Below are 25,132 nucleotides of genomic sequence, written 5' to 3' on the forward strand. Positions count from 1 at the left end.
TATGAAATTTTGTAGCTTACCCAAATAGTCATGTAGATATTATTAAACTAGTTTTAGGTTTGCATAATAATCTTGTTTTTGTACAGGGTAGAATTAATTCCGCTCTTGCCAGTGATATAAAGAGCTGCATATAATATGCCTAGTATAAACTTTATATTTATTTAAACTTTCCACAAGTTTTTATCAATAATCAGAATAATAGCCATACTAGGTATTTTAGTTTGTAATTGTATAGTATTTTTCGTGTATTTAAAAGTAAAAAATATATTTTTATTATAAATCATTCTTTTATTTTTATTTTATCACCGACAAGCAGTAGTTACATCCCAGGTTATTATTGCTTTAGAGCACGTAAAATGCAGAAAACGCGTTTTTATACAATCGATACATAATCGACTTTGTCACATCAAAGTTCAATATCTCAAAAACGGCTAAACCGATTTTGACGAAACATGACTAAGAACCATCGCTAGAAAACCAGATTTCAAATAAAAAAAACTGCATTCAAATCGGTCCACCCGTTTAAGAGCTACGGTGCCACATACAGACATACACACATAGCGGTCAAACTTATAACACTTCTCTTTTTGCGTGGAGGGTTAAAAATAAGGCTTCTCAAAGTCGAATACCAATGTTCTGATTTCATTTGTGAAATTAAATTCGTTAATTAAATACATAAGTAGAAAAAAAAAATGCCTGTATCATAGGTTACGTTAATCGCGCAATGGATAAAACAAACTCCAAATTACTAAAAAATAATTATTATTACAGTATATTACAATTACCGAGATATTGGAACAATCTTACTCGTTTAAAATGCATTTCATTCCATTAAATCAAAGAAATTCACTAATTAAATATTTTAAACCTAAAATACAGGAATGCAGCGACCGGGCTCAATTGTTCCTGGTGGGTTACCTTTTATTTCTCACACTTTGGCACATTAAGTAAATCGATTTAGTATTTATTATATTAGCTTTCCCAGCCGCTGCGAGTACAAAGAACCTCGCGTGCCAGACACGAGGCAAGACGAACGTGAGTACACAAGACAAACCACCCTAAAAAAGCGCTACAATATTTAGTAACGCGACTGAATGAAAAACACACCATTAGGCTAGACGACACTAACATTCAAGAAGGCCACGAGTTCCACATTCATTAGTCAAATGTAATCAGTCGCTTTGTTTACGATACAACAATCTCTCAAATACAAGTCAATCATTAACAATACAATAATAACTATGCCTTGTTGACATGATATGTGCTAATAAGATTGTTGCAGGCTACTTCTATGTTATAGAGTTATTGCACGAGGCAGAAACTTTATTTAGAAAAGGGTAAACTCACCAATAATTGTACCTTGCACGCTTTTAGGTCATAGTATAATCAGTGGCATAGGCAATGGTTTAATCTAGAGTCAATCATTGAGTAGTTTACTTTATTTTTATAGCAACTAGTCATATTTTTGTAAGGCAACACGAGCGCCTCGAATTATCAGTAACTTTTTAATTGTTGAACTAAAAAACCTGATTAAGGGACTGTTTCACCATCCATTGATTAGCGTTAACTGGCGGTTAGGTGTGATGCCGTCTCTATTTGTTTTGTTCGAATAGACGGAGACGGCATCACATTTAACCGTCGGTTAACGCTAATCAATGGCTGGTGAAACAGCCCCTTACTGTCATTAATAACCCAATATGGAAAGTCGTTCACCCGAAATTATGCGTCGTATCGGAAAAATTACAATTTTAAATACATCAAGAAGGAAAGCCGTCCATTCAGAATATTGTCAAAAATGGAATGATGTCCCATGGGAAAATTGACCAAAGTTGAATGATATCTTAGGCTCAGAGAAATTATGATTTTATTTGGGTGGATAAACTATTTCTTGTTGTAATTCTCTCCCGTCAGTTAGAAGAAATATGGTGTCACATTATACTAACATGCTTATTAGATGACCAATTATAGAAGGGGCTTAAACTACCACAAAAATGCATGTTTGGTAAGTTTTAATCCTATAAACTTGCGGTTTAAAGAGTGACTCAGGAGAACGTAACTATAGCAAAGAGTGACAAGAAAAAGTTCGTCGACCCATTTATTATACACAAAATTCAATTTAGATTTAATGAATTTATGACAAAAAGAAATTGCGTTTAGTAGTTATTTTTCAGTACAATTACTTATGTGTCAATATTCATTATGAACGGTATTTTTGGTCCTTTCAAATTTGAAGTGGAAGATTTTCCATTGTACCTACTTATGACAGTAAATCAAAAACCGATCTAAAAATTAAGACGTTTCACGTCAAATCTCTCAACCATCCAGAACCATCTTAAACAAAGGATATACCAAAGACTACTAAAACTAAGTCTAAAATCAGCTTGACTATAATTTTAATGACACGACGTTACATAAGCTACACACTTTTATCATATCAACTTGGTCTTGTCAATCTATTTTATAATTCTTTACACTCATTCATTAATCATTTCATTATACTATTATTTTATTTTGAGAAACTATGTAGGCACTATTTTTTATGCAGTCTAACGCATGATACAAGAGACCGAGCAATAACTATCTTAAAAAATACTCTACTCTTCAGAATATATTAACCTTAACCAGGCAGTGACAGCATATCAAGTAAACAATTACACAATTTTGACTGTTATATCGAAAATAATTCATCAATCTTCTCCCTGCGCCACCAGCAGTTGAAAACCCATTGTATTTATAAATACTTGATACCAGCGCAGCGCATTCAATACTGTTTTTAACTTCTTACTAAGCGAAATTAATTACATGCTGGCATGGAATGTCCATTTCTTAGGTAACGCAATTTTTTCGTGATGAATTTTTAGTCTCTTAATGACTGCTCTCTCAGGTAAAGTTAGGAGGGTGGTTTTAAACAAAAAGCTGCGAAAAAAGAGTGTTACATAAGGAACACTGCCCCTGCAGTGAAATTGTGTTGGCTGTAATATAATGAATCTGCTTTTGTACATAAAAGCTGCTGGCGTTTTAAATATTAGCTTTGTATTTCTGCTGGGAAGTCCAAGGTCCTTCGTACACAAAGTATACACGCGTGCCTGTGTACGAACCTATATGCATTTGTATAATGGTAGTCGTTTAAAGCAGGGGTTCCCAATTATTTTAATACTGCGACTCCCTTTGGGTTATAATTTTTTGCGAAGCTCTTTTAGAGGAAAATGGACGTGTGTAGCTCTAGATGCGCATACTGTGACCTAAGGGAGGGAGTTGCGGACTGTGTGTTTATAGGGCGAAGCTAGAAAGCAATACGCAGTGGAGTTGCAGACTTTTTCCATTTGCGGAGCTTCCTCACTAGCGCTCGTTTCTCCGCCCCGATACCCCGCACATCTTCCTCGCTCAGCTTCCCGGTTTTGTATGAATTTTTAAACTAGTTACCAACTCTGTCCACTGAAGAGGAGCGGAGATTTTATGCAGTAGGTACAATTGGTGGATTTTAATCTCGCTCACCGCTCCGTTGCCTTGCTCCGCTCCAGTCGACAGGCAGTGGACTAAATTGTCAGGTATCTGAGATATGCGAAGCCTTGTGTACGAAAGACCCGAGTTTACCACAAGGAATTAAGGCCCTGCTGGATTTTGTTTTAAGTGAGAAATAGTCGCTGATTGTGGAAATATAGTTAGTAGGTGTGTGTCGGTCACTGCGTGGCCACAATCTCGCGTGTCTCGAGGCGGACAGGCGCCGGCGCGGGCACGGGCAGGCCGGCCGGCAGCCGCACGTCGCGGAAGTAGCGGTGGCGGCGCGCGTCCTTGGCGCTGATGCGCTTCATCGGGTCGTAGATTAGCATCTTGCGGAGCAGGTCCATGCCCACCTCGTCTAGGTTCTGCACCTGGAAAACCGATCACACGATGTTTACCCAACCCTTTCAGCGCCTTTGACGCCCATCGGCGTCTTGGTGGACCCTAATATAATGCCGCAGACGCCGGTGGGCGTCCAATTTCTAATTAAGATTTCATGGTAGGTATATTCTGAACAATACGTCTTGTGCCTAAATAACTTTTAGAATGTCCAGCTGTTATCGGTTTTTAGGATAGCAAACATTTTTTTTTTTTTTTACTTCGATTTCATCTCGGATACCGTGAACGCCGATGGGCGTCTGTTTACAGAAGCGTCGGCATCGCGACAAATTACGTAATCTGGCGCTCGGCAATGAATGGGTTCAACCAATGATTGCTATACTCTACGGCGTGCATTGAGTAGGCATCCAGTTGCATATAGCATCCATTGCGTAGGGTCCATGGGTCCATGTAGATCATTGTTTTTTTAAAACATCAGATTGTAATACCATGGTTGTAATTAAATAAATAGATAAATAAAAGGTTGAAATCATCATGCTGGGCTAGGTCTCCAAAAGTGCCAAGAGGGCTGCAAAATATTGAAATGATCGGTTACTTCTGGCGGAACGTTGAAATGGGTATGATGTCAAATTACATGAAATTAGAAAATAATAATGAACAAATTACATAACAGTATGATACAGCTCTCTTATCGTTTATACGATTATTCATAATATAAACCTAGCCTGACCTAAACCAAACTATCGTGTAGTAGTTTACGTATTTCGTGCATTATCCTTAACCGAGCAGTGCCCGCTCCGCACATTTAATTTCTGCGCATGTGCCAGCCGTGTAAGCCAATCAGCGCAAACGCTTTTTCAATTCAATTCAAAATGTTTATTGCAAGGTCATAAGTTATTACATAGATGTTAAATCAGTATATGTTTAGTTATCAGTACATCATGTCCTGTCTCGGAGAGACGTGCAATAGTCTATTTAATACATTCATAAATTAACAATAGTTCATTCAATTATATTCCCGAATTATAAAATACCCAAATAATAACATAATATACCATAAGAACTAATAATCACCAATCAATATTTAATCTAATAAATTAATAACAATCCAATCAATAATAACAATTCTGAATCAATAAACTAGGATTTTTTGCAGCAACCCCCCCACCCTGTGCATCTCTCAGTTTCCCGCGACACCTTATTTCGTCAGAGTACTTCTGCGCGTTAACGTTTACGTTTACCGATAGATTTTTGAGAAGAAAAAAAAAGAAAACTTCGAAAACGGTTTGCATATACGAGTATGACGAAGACCGCATCGATCGCAATTGTTAAAATAGAAAAAAAAATAGCCTAGTACTACTCACATGATTTTGAAGATTGAAGGTGTTCCAGTTGGGGAAAGTAGGCTTGTAGTCCGGCAGTGACGTCACGCCCGGCCAGATCTCCTCTGTCGGCGTCCGCAGCATCCTGCGCACGCGGTTATGATAGAGCATTAGTTATGATTGCGCCAACGCAGGCGGCACGGGGCCGACCTTTAGACCATTTTTGTGGAAACGTTATGTCACAGGTACACATATTTAAGTAGGACTTCATATACCGGCTGGCTGTAAAGCGTCGCCGTTAACCTGTGATTATACTCGACATAGACAACATAGAGTGAAATCAGTCGGGGATATAAATCACTATTCACCCAAATTTTTGTGTTGTGTTCAATAATGAACTTTATATAAAAAATACAAGTTTTTTTGCTGACTGTACTTGCATTGTCGTCCGATATAAATAAGTATATGAATTTTCAAGGTTATTCGATCACTGGAAGTGAGTTAAATTTAACTTCGAAGATTAGAGCTAAACTTACAAAGCAGGTAACCCACCAGAATTCTAAATTTTACGTATTCTAAATTTTAGCACAATCTTATATTAAGAAGTGGTCGAAAAAAGGTTCGTAAATTTCAAAATTACAACATATGTACTTTAGTTTCCTAAAAACCTTAGCGGTCCCCCGACACCGACGTCGCTTAGATAAAAAAAATATTACTAGTTACTTATGCTAAATTAACTTAGGCTAATTTTGCGGAAAATCAGCATAGTCCCCGCAGGATATAGGGATAAACGAATTCTTCGCAGATGAAATCGCGGGCAACAGCGGTAGTGCATAGGTAATTATTTTTTACTTTTTTTGTCGGCGTTTTTTTGTCGCCGGTTTTTAAAATTTTTAATTTAAGTTTTTTTATTTGTCTATATTAGTTTACCTGAAGATGCGGAAGAGCTGGTCGATCTCAGAGTCTCCCTGGAACAGCGGCTTCTTTGAGGACATCTCAGAGAGGATGCAGCCCACTGACCACATGTCCACCGGGCAGGAGTACCTGGGGATAAGACGGGTTTCATGGTCACACTCTAAGGACCTTAGATAGGAACAAATACGTATGTCATGTGATAAGGGTAGTAGGGGAAAGCAAACACCCCGCTAATATCGTAAGGTGCACCGGGGTCGCTCCAAGAAGTCGTCGGCAACGTAAAGGGTCTGCTAGGCTTCCTCCACGAGCTAGGCTGGCACGAATAGTGCCTATAGCCAGCTACGCAAAATAGGCGCACATAGACGTCGGTCGAGTTGCGGAAAATAGCCCGCTTATAACTTTATCGTAAGGTGCGGGTTTCATGGTTACACTATAAGCTCGTTGCGAGTAGCTGGGAATATACGTATGTCGTGTGATGCAGGTAGTATGGTAAGTATAAACACCCCACTATGAATTTATAATATCCATTACAACTCTGTGGACAGGGGCTAAGAGGCCATGGCTCGGGGCGGCAGGGGGCGAGGGGTCATTTTTTTAATACAATACTTCGTCATGCATTCTTAAGCTAGCTGGCCCGAGGCCCTAAATCTTTAAATACGCCTCCATCAGTAAAGGACAATTTACAAGTGTCTGCGCTGTGCCTGTTTATTCACAGCTGGTATTAGTTCTTTTAGGACGCAGAAGGAGTCGCCGAAGCCGAAATGGGTATGAATGACATCATCTACTTATATATTTGCATTGTATATTTTTATAGTTTTGAAAAAAAAAGGAATAGCAACAGCGTCGCAACAATGTTGACCATTTTTACCCCCCCAAACCCCCCCCCTCTGTGTGAAACCTATTGCAATTATTTAGTTCGCGTGTCACAAACCGCCTGACTCTTCCTCCTCCTAAATGTGTGACGTGGTGCATGACCCCTTAAGTAGAGGGTACTGACCGTTGGCTGCCGAGCAGCACCTCGGGCGCGCGGTACCACAGCGTGACGACCTCGTGCGTGTACACGCGCACCGGCACGCCGAACGCGCGCCCCAGACCGAAGTCCGCTACCTGCACACACAAATTGCACACTAACATACATTCTACTATCGTGAGAATTGCGGATAACCGGTGGATGCAAGTGGCGAATTTTAATTCATTGTGGCATTCTAAGGGGGAGGCCTTTGTTCAGCAGTGGACGTCTTCTGTCTAAATACGAAAGTTTGTGAATATGTTTCACGCAATTTGGATGAATTTAGGTATGTACACTCGACTCAAACCAACTAAATCGTGACCCACTGTGGAACCTTTTCGTAGAAAAAGTCTGTGACATCGCATTGCTCTCGACAAGAGAATTTATTATGACGCTTACTGTGAGAATGTTCTATGGTGGGTCAGGCATCAAATGGTTTGACTGTAGATAGAGATGATCTAGATTTTTAAAATAACACGAAAGGCTACTTTTTATTCTGATTATGCTACTAGATTGTTTTTTTTAGCCTTTAATGTTCCACTGTTGGTCAAAGGCTACTCCCTTATAATCTCAAATCTTAACTGTTCTGTTAGCATATTTTATGTACAGATATCTATTACATCCTATATACAGTACATATCTGTTTCACGGCAGACATACACGCATCAAAAGTGCTTAGGGATATTTCTAATTTCAAAACAGTTTTGAACATTTGAATATATATGCATATTTGATATTATATTACTACTGAGTCAAAACATTGAATTTGTCTAGAGATAATGAGTATCCCAAGACTTCTTGATGTGTGCAGTTTGCAGTCCAAGTATTGCGATAGGTTTAACCTTAATGATGCCGGTCTGGTCGATGAGCAGATTCTGAGGCTTGAGGTCGCGGTGCAAGATGCGGCGCTGGTGGCAGTACAGGATGGCGCTGTTGATCTGGTACAGGTAACTCTTCACCATGCCTGGGCTCATCAGCTGGAAACAGTAGCATAAATGTACTAATTAAGTATTTGTTAATAAATGAGGGTTTTCGACAGGCGAAATATCGCTAGATGGCGCTAGTATCGTGACGTAAGGTCTGTTTGACGTTTCAGTCTTGCTTGCGATTGGCTCATTTAGTTATTTTTAACACGATCGGCCCCGGCAACTATCCACTAAGCTCTTACGCTATGCCTACGCATATCCCACAGCAGTCACTTCTATGCCACTGACACTTATACGTGTCATAGACGTAATACATTCTGGTGCCAGTGACACAACGTCTGTGACTTTCTAGTTCTTACTCCTATGCCAGTGACACGCATGTTGTGTCAAAATAATTCGTACCTCCACCTCCTAAAGGCTCGCATAGCATAAGGGCTTAGCAGAACGTTGCTTGAGCTGAATGTGACGATGCACTAAGCTCTTATGCTAGGCATAGCGCAGAGACGTTGTGTCACTGGGGCTGAAAATGTTAACCAATAACAAACATGACGCAAATGTGAAACGGAGCTCATGATACTAACACCATTATACTTCGTTTTATTTAGCATTCGAAAAAGGGTAAACAATCTTGACAAGTCTTTTTATTGAAAAGCATCTTATAAAAACAGCATCTATTACATATATAAAAGCATGTAAATGATCATTATTTCCTCTCTAAATGTTACATTACAAAGCCATAGTTCATTGAAAAGGCATTTTATTTCCCTCCCACAAAAGGTATTAATATAGTTTAAAATAACAAATTTCCAACATACTCTTCCTGATCCAAGTGAATCCATGTATTTTTTGAGGTCCATGGAAAGGAATTCAAAGATGAGGTAAAGTCGTGATTCTTCCATAAGTACATCTTCCAGCTTCACAATGTTTGGATGGTTCAGTTCCTTCAGTAGCGATATCTCTCTGGAATATAGAGAATATAAAGAATTTATGTGTTGGGCATATACTAAGCCTTTGTATTCTTATGACACTGATCCATGAAAAATTTAAGGCATTTTCCTCTATTTTATCTGTATTTTAATGTTAAAACAGTTGAAACTAGAATACATGTATTTTTTTTTGCTTCCTGCACACAAAGAGCTCTACTTCATATTATAAATGCGAAAGTAACTCTATGCTCCCCATGAGGCTGACTAGTCACATTTGGTGCATATTAGATTTTAAAAAACTATCTGTCCTCTGTCACTTCCAACTCTTCTTCTCTTTTTTTTTTTATTAATATTATAAACACTAAAGTAATTCTGTCCATACGACTCTGAGTCAATTATCTCTTCACACTTTAAACTCTGAACCAAATTAGATGAAATTTGGTATGATATGAAGATAGTTTGAGACTCTGGGAAAGACATAGGATAGTGTCATACCACAAAATTGCATAGTTACCATGGGATAGTGAGTGATTAATGTAAATATTACTCATGTGTTTTAGCATGATAAGTCCGTTGGTGGTATTTTGACTATAAACAATATTATTTAACTAATTACACATGGGCAAAATATCATTAATTGAACTGTTGGATACCAAGCTCAATTAAGTAGAACAAATGGTAACTGTCTATTCTCTTGTTTGGGCAGTTCTCCACTAATTGAAAAATCATTGTCCTTGGCTTTTTTTTTTGAACAATATGTTGAGATAGATGTCAAAGAAAAATGTTACTGTGTTTAAAAACAACCATATTTTAAAATTTTTCTAATACCATACCAGAAATAAAACTACTTTATTTATATACAATTTTTCAAACACCCAAAAAAAGTCCCCTGACATGTCCCCAACCCAGAATTTGATAAGTATCAGATAATATTAGCCATGTGTTACAATTTAGCAAAATTTATCTATTAAATTTAAAAATTTTCAATTAATATGAATGTCATTCTATTAACATTTTTAAGCAAACATTGTCCCAAGAGTACACAGACAGTACCCTTTTGCCTGATTATAATTAATTTAAAATAATTGATAAAATTGACATTATAGTTATGGTGCAAAACTCAAAATTTGAAGAGTAGTTGGCAGGCTGTACAAATTTTCCAATTAGTGGAGAAATACCCGTTTATGTTGCAGGCATAACCATTTTTATAAATGAAACTATTAACTTTTTATATCCTGTGGAGCATCGAAGTGGACACCTGTTGTCCCTCAACTTTTTCTGTCTTGTGGATAGCTTGTCCTCTGTACACAAGAAATTGAGGGACAATTAGAGTCCACGGGACACTCCACGGGTCAAGCAGGATGTAAAATATCAAATGATATCAAAATTTCTGTATGTATATAATTCTAGACACGCTGTAGCGTGTCAAGCCAAGTTCAAGCTAACAGAACTGGGGAGCAGCACTGTGTGTAATTTTACCCAAACCATTTGGAGCCACTTTTGACCCCCGCATAAGTAATAAGGATAATATTTTGCTTTTATCTTGAAACAGTTCACTTGTAATGAATTTAGGAGTAGATGCTGACAACTGAGATACTGGTTTATACCTAGTTCAGTGGTCAGTGACTTCATAAAGTTATGGACAATATCTTTTTTTTATCAATAAAATATCATTATTGTTATATTAAGTATTACAGGATAATTAACAACAATTTTATTGATGTAGTCCCAAAGCAAGCAAAGCTTGTGTTATGGGTATCAGACAGCAGATAAACATACTTAAATACTCGAGGGCATGTATCAAAATTTTAGTCAGCCAACATTTCAATTGGCTGCAAAACATACTGTGTTCATGTAAAAAGATAAACTAACTATGCCGTAGGTAGCTGAATAAAACCAAACGCCTTTTGCTTTAAGACAGGTGCAAGGTGACCGATTTAAGCTTTTATGAAACATGTAAACGCGCATTGTGAAATACGACAGAGGTTATGAAATACTAATTAACATCAAGCTTTTAATCCCATTGTTACTAAAAATACATGCAATAGAAGAATTTGTTTCATTATAAGGATACACTAACCTGATAGCGGTGGACGGTATGCCCTCGTCGTCGGCTTCCAACCGAATTTTTTTCATCGCCACAAACTGGCCAGTCACTTTGTTCTTTCCTTTGTACACCACACCGTAAGTACCTTCACCAATTTTCTCAATTTTTAGGAAATCTTCCATTTTGCTGAGCAAAATTTTGCAAGATTATCACAAAAACGTTGTCAGCTTTTGATCTAGAGACGAAGCAATAGATCTTTTTCAACTTAACGAGCACATGGATGTTTGACAACAGAATCTTGATTCGCCTAGATAGGTAATTGTATATTGATAGTAGTAAACACCCGCCAAATCTTCGTTTTAGTGACAAAAATTGCGGTAACGTATATCACAATAACGACTTCAAACGTAAACTTTTTAAAATGTTCCTTTTGATTAGCTGTTACTTTTGTGTACGCGCTAATGTTGCCATATTTTGTGTCAAATTATTAAAACAATCGTTGTCACCACTTTCCATTTCCACGGTAATTCCAATGAGATAAATAAATAAAATAACTTCAAAGTTTCAGTTAAGGTATAAAAATATATAAATAGGAGTAGTTTAAAACATCTCTGATCGCGTTATTTTTTTAGATCAGTCTCAACCTGGCAATAAAGATGAAAAACGTTCTGTTTGACGCAGAGCAGAATTATTAATTGGGAAAAGAAATGTATGTACAGTGGAGGAAACTGAATCACGTACCACAGTTTCCTTGACTGTACGAATTTATTTTGCCAACCTTCCTTACTTACCATCTTGCTCGCTAATCCTGCCGTGAAGCAGCAGTGCTTGCACTGTTGTGTTTCGGCGTGGAGAGTAAGACAGCCGGTGAAATTACTGGCACGTGAGGTATCCCATCTTAGGCCTCTAGGTTGGCAACGCGTCTGCAATACCCCTGGTGTTGCAGATGTTTATGGACGGTGGTGATCTCTTACCATCAGGAGACCCACTTGCTTGTTTGCCATCCAATCGAATAAAAAAATAAAAATAAAAACACTTACTTCCTTCCCAAACGTTAAGTACAGACAGCCCAACTTATTTGTGAACTTTTTATGCGAACGATATTAAAACTTTCCCGATTCACAAATAAGTTAGTCAGTCTGTAACCCTATCTGTATATTTGGTATTTTTTCACGCCTAAACCGCTCAACGCCTGATTCTTTAAAAACAAATTAATGTTTATTAACGGTTTCTAAAGAAACTAAAAGTAATTATTAGTGTAGACACATTAACTTAAGTAGGTATATATGTATATTAAGAATTAAGAGTTCTATCAGACCATATTTTTAATTTTCATTAATTTTTATTGAAATAATCGAGAAAAACTAACAAAAATTCAACGTTGCCAGCTCAGCGGGACTAAACGCTCTTAATTTGAAAAAAAAAATGACAATAATGATCAGTAAAATTAAAAAGTGTCAATGATTGTTTTTCATGTCTTGCTGCCTTCCTTGCTGCAATCAACTGAACAGTAGCTGTGATTCAGAGGTAGCTCGTGATGGCCCGATTGGCCGCCCTTTGACATATTAAGTGCGTCTAGGTTAAAAATACTTCTGGAGCGAAAACTAAGTAGGTAGCCTATCGATGAAAATTGTGATTTTTCGGATTCCATGGCTTTGTCCCTTGGATTTTACGTATACCTATTTTAGCTGTCTGGTCCTGGACATTCCGATTTACCTAATTTATCAAATTTCGGTGTGCCGTTGTGCTCTAATTTATCTATTATCGTGAACCAACATTCGTACTTACTTTTATTTATTTAAATACAAACACATTATGATTATTAGAATAGAGACGTGAGTTTCCTCTACGACTCGTCGCAAAGGCGCCGTCGGGCTTTTGTTCCACATCATAGATACTCGTCGTAGTTGGCGTTCCTCCACAGTACCTACCTGAGGGTCTACTCCGAAGTTCGAAAATCGAAGTTCATATCGTAGCGTCCCTATCTCGCTCTCGTATTAAATAGTATAAGTATTAGAGAGACCAAACGACACGGACTTCGTTTTTCGAATTTCGTAGTAGCCCTGCTGTACGGCAGTCGCAACTTTTTGCCTTATAATAACACTAAGTGGTTGCATAAACTGCCCTTGACGGTGTTTGTGAATAGCTTCGGGTTGGGTGCCTTTAAGAAAGTCTACTGAGTCTGAGTCTACACTGAGTCGTGTGTGTCCATGGGCGGCGGAGATTGCTTACCATTAGGTGACCCGCATGCTCATTTGTCTAGGTACTTGCAATAAATTAGTAGACAGTTTTGATTAACGCCTTGAGACAAAACTCCAATAACCTTTAAAACTAGATAAACAATACTACCACTATCAACTTCTGCCGATGACAGCGTTTCTGTCACGTTTGCGCTAATCGGTCACACGCGGCGTGCTCACTGCACTTTATGATTATCTACTGATTCTGAGTGATAGCTTGAGAGACCCAATATTAGGTCGATTGGGGGATGACACAGTTTCATTTGAAAATCGGCTCCATGTGACCGCGGCGGAAAATGTGGCGGCGGACAGTACTGGTTTTGAACTTATTGGCGGTAATAAATAGGGTAAGTTTTTCACTTTAGTACCTGCGTATTTTCTTATATAACTAAAACGTTACTCTGGCATTGAATGTACGAGATGTTTTTAATTTATAATGTTTGAAACTTTCGTGATTTTCACTCTTAACTACTATCACCACCGGAATTTTATCATCATGCAACAATGAGTAATGACTACCTCGACGTTTCAACCACATCACAGTGACCGTCGTAGTGGCGTTCAGTCTACTCGTGACTTAACCACGGCCAGCACTGTAATATAGGAAGCGTCGAGGTAATTAGGTAGGGTAGGTACTACTCGAATCGTTGTTAGCATGATAAGTCCCTGTTGTGGTGTAGTAGTTATGTTTTTAAATCTCGAATTTTCAGTAGATGCTAGCTTGAACACCCATAAAGAGATTTTTTGTGGATATTGTAAATAAAATATAGTTAGTTAGTGTGAATAACCTTTGACGCGTCATGCTTTAAATAACGACCAGTGTACGTATCCAGGTTGATTTAAAGGTACATTATCAGTGTAGTAACGTAACAGTTTGGTCATTATACACCGGTTAGGGCGACTCCGTACCGCGAATTTTCACCGCGCGATATTTATTCGCGCGAATTATATTGCGTGTCTTACCAGCTTTACATACAATTTCTTTGCGATTTTTTTTACCGCCAGTATAAGATTCAATGTGTTACAGAATTGTGAAAAAAAACTTTACAAGAACCGCTACGAACAGAGGCTAAACTACTCTGTAGGTTTGCTCTTGGATATGTCCAAAGCATACAATAGAGTCTCACATAGCGTCCTGCTATCTAAACTTAACGGAATAGGCGTACGGGGCAAAGCATATTACTGGATTAAATCATATCTAACACAGAGAAACTAATTATGTCCAAATAGAACACTTAAATAGTAAAGCAGAACTACAAATCTATAATTCTAAAATGCAGCTTGTGGAAAACTCTATCCCTCAAGGCAGTGTATTGGAATGCGTTTTATTTCTTATATATATAAACGACTTGCCTAAAATTACAAAACATATGTCCATTCTGTTTGCGGACGACGTTTCCCTGTTATTTAAATGCCCCAAAATGACGGTTGTTTACAAGTTGTGGAAGCTTACATACTATATCAAACGGGCTTAGCTTAGGCTTGGGCTAAGTTTAGGCTTGTAAATACAGCTGCGCAATATCATAAGGAACTCTTAACTTCCAGCTATATTTACTAATGTATTTATGCTGAAGTTGATATTTATAATTGTATTTTATTAACGTAATTAGGTATTTATTTAATATGTTATTACCTAATCAAACAAAGCAACAACAATACCTTTTATTTAGTTAGCTGTGTCTTCCCTCAGACATCGACACAATCGGCCAGCAATGGGACTGAAGAGCAGGCTCCTCAGCAGTGCTGCCCTTGTCCTCCCGTGGCTGAGCCTGGCTCGGTGCTGGGCGCAGCCTCCGCGGGCGCGCCAGCTGCCGCGGGCCAGCCCCGAGTCGCGTCGCCCGTCGACCCGGACGACTGCCCCTGCCGACCACGGGACGCCGACCCCGAGGGAGTTTCATCGCTCTCCCTTTCAAATTCTTTGCATTGTATTGGGAACGTCGTGAGGTGAGCTTGTATCTTTGTACATACATCGCTGCTTTAGTTGGTTTGTCACACAAAATAAACACTTTAGACGTCTTCTTTTTACGGCTCTCCTGAAAAACTTTTTTTTGAGTTGTAAGTCTATCCAACTAAAGCAGCGACATACAGAACTGAGCCATAAGTATTGTAAGGTCGAGGCAATCTACATAACATACCAAGCTGGAAGCGGGCCAGTATTGGTACGTTTGTTTCCTTTCCTGTCCCTTAGTAAGGCCAGGTACGCACTATGCGGCTAACCGCACGGTTTTAGCGTGCCATCTCTATTCAAAGTATCGCCTGAGAAAGAGACGGCGTGCTAAAACCGCGCGGTAAGCCGCATTCTGCGTAAGTGGCCTAAGTACCTACCCATTCTCTCGTGTCCAACCCAAAAATCAATCAGGGTAGTCATGTAGTTTTTATTACATCTATTTTTGTTGTTTTTAAACCCCGACGCAAAAAGAGGGGTGTTATTAGTTTGACCGCTATGTGTGTCTGTGCGTCTGTCTGTCGTCTGTGGCACGGTAGCTCTTAAACGGGTGAACCGATTTAAATGCAGTTTTTTCATTTGAATGCAGGTTCTTTAGCGATGGTTCTCAGACATGTTTTATCAAAATCGGTTTAGCCGTTTTCGAGATATTGAACTTTGAAGTGACAATGTCGGGGGTTTTCCAACTTTTTGTTAGTTAGGTTATCTCATGCTAGCGCTAGCTGACCTTACCTGAAGTATGATTGGTTTTTTGGAGTCTTTTTGTATTTTTATTTCAACTCCAAATTTGTTACTTTTACGGGTATCCCGTGAAACCATATCGAAAATACAAACTGAGACATGGATGCACATATTACTATTTTACGATGGTATGGTATGGAGGAAATATTGGAAATTGAGAGAAATTAGAAACAATACTGAAAGATAGTAACTGTATGAAAGGAACGAAAAACCTCTATAAAATAGCGATAAGTATTGCCATGCCTGACTTATGGCTTTCAGTCACCACTGAGAAAAGATTAAAGAAGACGAAGAAAGAAAATTCTTTCCGGCCACGATACTAACCGTCCTAAATACACATTTTCTTTTACGTATGCAGTCTTTTACATAAGTTATAACAAAAACATGATTAAGGAACTAAATAGCTTCCCGCGAATACGGTTTTTGACAACTCCTGAATTTGCCATGTCTTATATATTATACTCGGCTTCGTCCTCGAGATTAGCATGTATGTACTTGTAGTATCGCGCAGCGATCAATAAGTACATATATGCTAATGTCTTCGGACGAAGCCTTCGTATAATATGATTGAACTTCACGTACACAGGTAAGTTTGTTTAATCATCAATTATTATGAAGATATAGATATACGGACAGTGTTTAGCAAAGAAAAAAACTTAAATCGGTTGAAAATTGAATATTATAGTGATTTTTTCAAAAATCTATATACCTGTCTCTTTCTCAAACGCTTTTTTCTATGCAGCAAGTATGGCGCTACTTGCGTGTGACGTCACATGCAAGCATGTCTCTGTCTTATCTTGAATTTCAAACCTTTATAACTTTGTTATTTGTAAAGGTAGCTTAAAAAATATTTTTCTATTCGATAAGAGCGTGTCGGACACGCCCAAAATAGTGTTCCGCAGCCATTACGAAAAAATACTTAAGTAATATTTTTCTAAGGACTTCGTATTTTATACGGAACGGAATCTTCCAAGTTTAGGTATATTTTATACCTTAGGCTGCTATTTACTCTTAAACTACTAATAATTCTCAAGCAAACTTAGCCGTTACAGTTTTTCTTGAAAGTTTGATATACTTACACTACCATTCTGTTTTTTTTCAAAATTTTCCACCCACCGGTTTAGATTTTAGAGGGGGGGGGGGGGGTGGACGCTACTACGATGCCTATAATGTGGGATGGCTTGAGCTCGCCTTTGATAGGCAGGAGTGGAGCAAAAGGGGCAGCAGTCTAGTGAAAATTTTGATAGCATGTATCTTTTGTAAGCTGCTAGGCAGTTAAAATAATAACTGACTGAGATAAATCTAAGTCCACGTGGGCGAAGCCACGGGCACAGCTAGTTTCTAAATAAAAATATACGAGTATTTAAAACTTTTTCTGATAACAAGTCAATATTAAAACAGTCATTTTATAACATTTTTTGAGCTTTTTCCACGTTTTTACTGGCGGAATCTTACAGTACATATACTATGAATCCAGTATTTCCAATTAAACAAAATAATATACACTGAATCTACTACTTGTTTCAAAATTATTTTAGGTCAGAGCCTGCGGATGAGGTTAAACCGCTTCTGCAACCAGAAGTGGACTTGGCATCATCAGTGCTGGAAACTCTTCGGGAAGCAACTGATGAGGAGTACAGAGACGCGCTCGAGAGAGACGCTGGCAGGAGTGCGGCCTTTGATGCTGAAAACAATGATGTCACCCCAGAAGAAGCTAGAAATGTAGTCACGATAATCGTAAGTCCCAAAGACATGACCGACGACGTTATTTCTGAAGCATCCCATGTACAAGCAACAAGATGTATTGACTCCCTTTTGGGAAATCCTAGAGCTTCTTTTAACCGACCGCCAGTAAATCAAAAAGGTCTGGAGGACATACTCAACTTGCCTTTACCCGGAGGTCTGCTTCATAGACAGCGTGATAGTAATTTAGCCGCGAGTAATGTTCATGAAAGTGTAGTTAAAGCAGATAATAATCTAAATAAAGTTCTATCTGGCCTTAGATTAAGGTCAGATCCTGGACTTTTAAATTTAGATCCACATAAAATAAGCGAGGATATAAGTAAAATTCTTAGCGGACAAAAACTTGGTTTAAATAACGACAGTCGTCGAAAAACAACACAGCCAACAGTCACAGTTACGGATTCAATGACAAATATGATTGATAATAAAAACTTTGATGATGATGAAAGCAGCGTTGAGACACAAATCAATGAAGACGCGATTGATATAGACTTGCCTAATATAGACACAGATCCATCTACTAGCAATGTTCATGGATTATTTGCTGAAGCTAATGAAAAAGAGGCGAGAGGTCTACAAAAAGAAGACAGTTTTCCAAATTTAAAGTATCCCTTGCTAACTAAAAATGTTAAAGCAGATACAGAAAATTTGTTTCCCTTGAGAAATCTATTGAAATTGAAAGACGTAGAGCTAATTCCTTTGGATCTTAATAGACAAATACCGAAGTCTAAAGTAAATGTTCCTAGCATGAAAATTGAACCTTTACAAACTAATAAAGCCAGAAAAAATGCTTTTAATCAAATCAAGCTACCCAAATTATCAGACTTGTTTGCTAAGCCATCGAAAACTATAATTGAAAAAGGCACAAGCAAAGAAGCAACAGATGAAGTTGTTAAAAGTGGAAATATAGAAAAATCGGCGAATATTCAAACTATCCCAAGAAAGACACTATTTAAGACTGAAATTTTGGACACAATCCCGAGCACTTCTGAAGTAAAACAAGTTACTTTTAATAAAGACAATTGCTTAAGTTTAAAACCAAATGTTGTCAATTTATCAGACATTGAAACAAGTAATAATGTAGATGCAATTGAAAATCTAAACACTGATCCAGATGCCGAGCAAGTGATAGAATCTATACCAAAGGATGAAGATAATCTAAATATTTCAGACATCGGCACTTCACAAGGTTTTGACTCGAAAAGCAGTAAAAGTACTGGAAATAACAAACTTGACGGCACAGAATTTATTGACGTGATTGATGAAGACCTAGAATCAGATAACAATGAATTAGTAATTATCCCCGATGATTATATAGACGATATTGATCCTGCTTCTGTTGATTTAAGCGAACTTGAAAAAGTTGAAAACCAAAGCAATCATCCATTCAAAAACTTGAAATCGTTTAGGAAAAGTGTCGTTGAAAAATTAAATGCTTTAGAAATAAGTGACCGACAAGCACTCGAAAACATAAAACATAGCGTTGGAGAAATAGCTGAAAATAGTGACTCAGATGAGGCGCGAATGAAAGCTTCAGAAACTACAGAACTGTCGTCGCCGTCAAATCACATGAAAAATGAACTAAAAGAAGAGGAACGTTCCTCCACAGAAGACGTCACTTTTCAAGATCTCCAAAATATGTCTGATTCTATTTTATCTGCCAGTGAAAATCGGGAAAAAGTGATTTCACCTAAAATTATAAAGGTAGAAAAGTACAGTAATAGAGATTCACAGAACTTAGAAACCGATGATGGAAACTTTGAGCCAGAAAAAATAAGTAAAGATGAAAATGATGATGTCCTAGGAATGGATGGCACCAAACAAATTCAAAACGAAGGATTAAAATTTGAAACCGAAATTAACTCTTCTGGTATAAATAATTCCGAAAACAAGGAGAGTTTTGTAGATGAAGAAGAAATTAACTTGTGTCCTAGTGACTTAATAGAAAAACCTTCTTCGGATGAAACTGAATCTAAATCATCTGATGAAAACAAAAAAAACGAAAATGACCTCACAACCTTGGCAAGTGAACCGGTTGTTCATAGCATATTTCGTCCGAACTCGAAATCTCTTATTGAACATCTTAGTGATATTGAATCAACATTACGGGGAAACCTTATCGTACAACCAGCGCCTTTAATAAACACAGACAATTTAAACATATTCAGAGCGCCAATGCTCAGTATTCCAGATATATCGGAGTTGAATACCAATATTCCTACTTTAGAAGAAATACGGATGAGAGTTTCGGAAATATTAGGTGGCTTAGCGAGAAAATCAGGAGACGAAGAAGTTTCTTCTGAATTTGACTCTGAAGATTTTGCGTCTAATAGCAATTCTGTGGTATCAGCCAGTGGCAGCTCTTTTGCACCAATTTCAATTCTCCCAACTTTAAAACCTTTGGAGAATATTAATTTAGATATCGTTCAGCTGAAGCCACTACCGTTACTACCCGGATTAAATCCACTAAAAAGCCAATTCCCAGGATTAAACTTAAATACATATAAAGCAAAGTTATCTGTTCCCAAGTCTTTAGATTTGAAACCATTGCAACTAGCTTCAACTTTGGGTAATGATGGAGGTCTCGTTGGAGCTATGCTGTCTGTTGGACCTGAAAAAAAAAACAAAACTGGAAAATCAAAACTGAAGCCGAAAGCAAAATCAAATTATGACAGCTCTGCTCGAAATTCTCCATCATTAGCAGATATAACCACAAGTATACAAAACAACGCACGAAATTTGCTGAATATTCCAGAAACAAGTCGGGGGCAAATTTTACAAGCTAGCAATGTAGTCGAAAACTTTGCAGAGAATATAAAATCACACACAGAGAATACAATGCGGAATATTCATCAAACTCTTTACCCTTCTCGTTTAGATGCTATTCATGCTGATTTACGGAAAAATGCTAACAATTTATTAAATTCTGGGAGAAATACCTTGGGAAGCCTGCATACTGTTTCGCCAATTAATAATGCTGTGGGTAATTTAAGAGCACAAACGGAAGCTACACTTAATCACGTACATCAGACATTAAATTATCCTAAACTTGCTGATCTAAGCTCTACAATTCACAGAAATCCAGGAAATGTGTTAAAATCACATTTACATGCAACTAATAAAATACTTAAAAACAAACCTAGTGGCTCTATAGATGCAGCGTTAGACAGCCTGAAAGCTCAATCTGCAAACACTTACAGGAATGTTCAGCGTACTTCTCCGTTGGAAGATTTGAGTAAATCCATTCACAAGACAGCCAAACATATCCTAAATTCATCATCAGGAATTACTTCGGGAAATAACGTACTTAGGGCTACACAGCAGAGAATTCCGCAAATAACCAAAGTTGTAGATAATCTTCGATCTCAGTCTGACAGTACTTTGATGAACATTCAGAAAACTTTGAATACGCCAGCTTTTTCTGACATAAGCTCTTCAATTCAAAAAAGTGCACAACAAATATTGAAAGCTCCGATAAGAAACACTCATATAGAAGTATTGAAGAATAGCTTGCCCTTAGATAATGTCGTGGATAATCTTAAATCGCATACTCAAAATACCATGAAACATATTCAGAAGACTTTGAGCACTCCAACCTTAGTGCCGACCCATACCCAGAACTTATTAAAATCGCCGATAGCGACAGCAGGGCGAGACACATTTGAACAGATCCTCCAAGCCAGTCCACCAGTAATAGATTTAACACCACACGCTGAAAAAGCTGTAAAAGATTTACAAAGAACACTTAAAGCGACATTACGAAACAGTCCAATTAAAGATTTACAACCCCTCACAAATCCAACGCATGTTCTTCAAATGATATCAGATCACCATGAAGATGTTAATGATAAATTATTTGCAATACGTACTGATTTGGCCGATCGCCTAGAATCAATGCACAATGACGTTATGGATTCAGAGAGGTTAAGGGCACTTCTTTCACCTCCATCTCAACAATTTGAATTATTTACTATCCCACTTCCAAAGAGTCGCATGAGTACTCCAAATTTAGAGAAACAAGTAAGTCCACCTTTGAAATCGAAGCAGCCATACTTCGATAGTCAAAAGAAGGAATCCAGAAGACCAACTGTTCCTAAAGCTTCTAAACTTAAAGCAGGAGTAACAAAGTTAGGTGCAATGCGAGCTTCTAGTGGCAAGGATCGTGGCTTACCTAAATCATTAAAATTACCAACAGCAGCTAGTGCACCAGTCCCGGCGAAAATTAAAAAGCCAATTTTCCCACTGTTTCCTAAAAAAGCAATATTTCCAAAACCTTTAAATAGTGATCTGTTTATCGATCCTTTACCGCCTGGTCCTGAACCGCGAAAAACTTACCAAAGTACGACTACTAGACGACCATTTATACCAAAGCCTAAAACGGGGCCAAAGGTATCAACTCCACGGCCAAATCTTTCGCCGGTAAGTAAAAGACCTCCGTTTGTTCCAAGTCCAACGACACCAAGACCTAAGATTTCTAACGATCGTTTCAAGCCCAAGCCACTAGTAAGGCAACAGACGCCATGGACCCCAACTAAGAGCGCGAAACCCATCAGTACACGCGATCCTCTACCATCAGCTAGCAGAGCAGTTCCGTTAACACAGCTAGCCAAATCCAACTCCGCAATACCAGCAGGTTCAAATACCAAGATAGGAACTTTACCACGTTTACTTCCCTTATTATCACGACACAATCCGCAGCAGTTAGTTAAACCAAAACCAAATTACGAAATTTCACCGCCAGCTCAAGGGCGCTCGAGCAATGGGGACATTAAATCGCTAAGCAGTCCCATTAAACCACAAACATTACTGCTAAGTAAGTTAACCAACGCTCTAAAGGGCAAACAAACCAAAGTGAATTTTGGCTCCCCTTTAGGCATGAAAAGTCGAACATCTGAAATGGCGCCGGCTGCGTCCGAAAACATTGGAGATGTTGTAGCAATAGAAAATCCGATGAAAGAAAATGTTGCTTACAAATGTAAGATGACGTGTGTGAAATCAGAATAAGAATATGATTTGGTTGCAAAAACTAAACATACCTAACTGTTAATATAATGGGGAAAAGTATTATGTATGTACCTGTAAGTACAATTAATTGTCATCACAATACATGTAGATTTGATTCATGTATGTCATTTCATTACGATACTCTCTCTTGCAATGATAACTCGACTCTTACAGTGATGTCAAAAGTTGATATTTATTCGACTGAAGTTTATTTTCATACAGGAATCATCGTAGGATTAGGTACTCGATCTACTTACTCATAAATCTCATAATACTCGTAACATAACTTAACTGCAATAAGATGTTGTACAGGTATGTTCACCAATAACTTTGATGTCAATTTCAATTAGCGAAATTCTTTTGTTTTATTTGAAAGGATTGGAGGGTGGAGGTGGTCTCATACAGAATGAAAATTATAACGTGGTATAAAATTAGTGTTTGAAGTTCAGTTAATGCTGGACAGCGTAGTGCATTGACTCATTTATCAAAATAGTCTAATTGAAATTGAGTTCGTGGTTTACATCAACATCCTTAATTTTATCAGACTAATTTCAACAAATGAGTTAGGTAATTTATTGAATCAGGCGTTACTTTGCGGAGGTCCATGTCAACGAACTTACGCGGTAAGGTCGCGGGTGAGCAAGGAAATTCTTTTAGTTCATTTAAATGAGTTAGGTATTATATTATATTTTCCAGCATTAACTGAGCTAAAAATACTAGTTTTCTATCACATTCAAAATTTTACCCAGTATTAATTTGATCAAAATCTGTTTAGGAATATAAAGTCTATATAATAATAATAACAATATTATTGTAATTAATTGTAAATAGAAGAAAAAAATTATGTAAATAGGTGTCTAAGTGCTTAAGTTATGATCAAAATAATTTATATTAGTGAGTAACATACATTTTTCTACTATATTTTTGTACTTTATTTTAATAAATGTTTTATAATGAAATAAATCGTTTTTTATTCGTCTTTATTGAGTATTAATTGAATTTAGGCAAGCGTGATTTTTAGGTCGCCAACGTGCTAAAAAACTGACCAATTGCGCGTCGAGCTCGCGCACCGATTGTTCCGTTTCCGAGGCAAAAATACTGTATGTACGAGTACATAAGGCATCAACTTATATACCACAAAATTGTCAAAATAGTAATTTTATAACAAAAAATAGAACCGACTACAAAAAACCATGAAAATAATTTTCTACAGTCTGAAGTCGGTGCCTCAGCACGAGCCAGCAGGAGTGGACCTATAATCGTCTACCTCACCTACAACTATACGAATATATTGGGCTTCAATCACTCCTGCTGTCTCGTGCTGAGGCACCGACTTCAGACCGTAGAAAATTATTTTCATGGTTCTATTTTTTGTTATAATTTTTTTTTCACCATTTTTAGTGTAAAAGATCTAAGATACAAAAGTTTAATATCAACTGCTCGTATAGTTGCAGGTGAGGTAGACGATTATAGGTCCACTCCTGCTGGCTCGTGCTGAGGCACCGACTTCAGACTGGTAGAAAATTATTTTCATGGTGTTTTGTTTATTTCGGTTTATAATCTGTGTAGCAAACTCCTTGTATGTATAGACTTCAAAATAAAATTAAGATTTATTTTTGGAGTCTTTTTGTATTATTTATTTCAACTCCAAATTTTGTTACTTTTACGGTCATCCCGTATAACCCATATCGAAAATACAAATTGAAATTATGATTGGTTTTTTGGAGTATTTTTGTATTTTTTGTTTCAACTTCAAGTTTGTTACTTTTACGAGTATCCCGTGAAACCATATCGAAAATACAAACTGAGACATGGATGCACAGAAAAACCAGAAAAAGAGACCAGCGAGACCAGGTCCTCAGTAAGCCGTGCTGCGTGCTATAACCCCTACACCACCACTGGACAGGAATCTAGACACGAATTTTTCCTATGCATACATATCTCAGGTTGCTTATTTCAAGTTATTTCTGCTACGCTACTTATGCAGCAGCACTAGCGACATCTAGTGTGACGTCTCTCGATGAGACATGATAACAAATGATAACAAATGTCATCATAATCGATAACCTAACCAACAAAAAGTTGGAAAACCCCCGACATTGTCACTTCAAAGTTCAATATCTCAAACACGGCTGAACCGATTTTGATAAAACATATCTAGGAACCATCGCTAGAAACCCTACTTTCAAATAAAAAAAACCTCATTCAAATCGGTTCACCCATTTAAGAGCTACGGTGTCACAGACAGACACACACAGACACAGACATACAGACACGCAGACCACGGTCAAACTTATAACACCCCTCTTTTTGCGTCGGGGGTTAAAAATAGGGCGCAGTAGAGTTAAGAAGCGGCGCAAGGTGTCAATATGCGACCAGTCTAGGTGGCATGACTCGCGAGAGTTGCGGACAGCCGGTGTGGCGTTTCAAGGGGAGGCTTTTTACAAGCTTTTATTTAGTTTCACCTGTCCCGT

The 25,132-nt window shown here is 37.7% G+C and overlaps 2 protein-coding genes across 2 annotated transcripts; one reads left to right on the forward strand and one right to left on the reverse strand.

The window, feature by feature from the left end:
- Window positions 1-745: 745 nt before the first annotated feature.
- On the reverse strand, window positions 746-11,459 carry Cdk1 (Cyclin-dependent kinase 1). Its single transcript, XM_074092414.1, has 7 exons — window positions 11,019-11,459; window positions 8,828-8,972; window positions 7,929-8,063; window positions 7,075-7,184; window positions 6,093-6,206; window positions 5,205-5,307; window positions 746-3,872 (listed from the first exon to the last, which is right to left on the reverse strand). The coding sequence occupies exons 1-7, from the start codon at window positions 11,165-11,167 to the stop codon at window positions 3,681-3,683; spliced, it is 948 nt and encodes a 315-aa protein (XP_073948515.1). The 5' UTR covers window positions 11,168-11,459; the 3' UTR covers window positions 746-3,680.
- A 2,017-nt stretch (window positions 11,460-13,476) lies between these two features.
- On the forward strand, window positions 13,477-23,564 carry LOC141431277 (uncharacterized). The gene is made up of 3 exons (XM_074092387.1): window positions 13,477-13,572; window positions 14,916-15,169; window positions 17,450-23,564. Exons 1-3 carry the CDS (start codon window positions 13,522-13,524, stop codon window positions 22,656-22,658), a joined length of 5,514 nt encoding a protein of 1,837 aa, XP_073948488.1. The 5' UTR covers window positions 13,477-13,521; the 3' UTR covers window positions 22,659-23,564.
- The last annotated feature ends 1,568 nt before the right edge of the window (window positions 23,565-25,132 follow it).

Source organism: Choristoneura fumiferana, chromosome 9 (genome assembly GCF_025370935.1).
Source record: "Choristoneura fumiferana chromosome 9, NRCan_CFum_1, whole genome shotgun sequence".
NCBI lineage: Eukaryota > Metazoa > Arthropoda > Insecta > Lepidoptera > Tortricidae > Choristoneura > Choristoneura fumiferana.

What these genes read in the sequence shown, in the direction of transcription:
- LOC141431277 (XM_074092387.1), top strand. Translation starts at nt 13,522, where the DNA reads ATGTGGCGGCGGACAGTACTGGTTTTGAACTTATTGGCGGTAATAAAT. An exon ending in TATTGGCGGTAATAAATAGG is followed by an intron (nt 13,573 to 14,915) that starts GTAAGTTTTTCA and finishes GTCTTCCCTCAG; the next exon opens with ACATCGACACAATCGGCCAG. An exon ending in TGTATTGGGAACGTCGTGAG is followed by an intron (nt 15,170 to 17,449) that starts GTGAGCTTGTAT and finishes AAATTATTTTAG; the next exon opens with GTCAGAGCCTGCGGATGAGG.
- Cdk1 (XM_074092414.1), bottom strand. Translation starts at nt 11,167, where the DNA reads ATGGAAGATTTCCTAAAAATTGAGAAAATTGGTGAAGGTACTTACGGT. An exon ending in ACCAGACCGGCATCATTAAG is followed by an intron (nt 7,185 to 7,928) that starts GTTAAACCTATC and finishes TTGTGTGTGCAG; the next exon opens with GTAGCGGACTTCGGTCTGGG. An exon ending in CCTTCAATCTTCAAAATCAT is followed by an intron (nt 3,873 to 5,204) that starts GTGAGTAGTACT and finishes TCGGTTTTCCAG; the next exon opens with GTGCAGAACCTAGACGAGGT.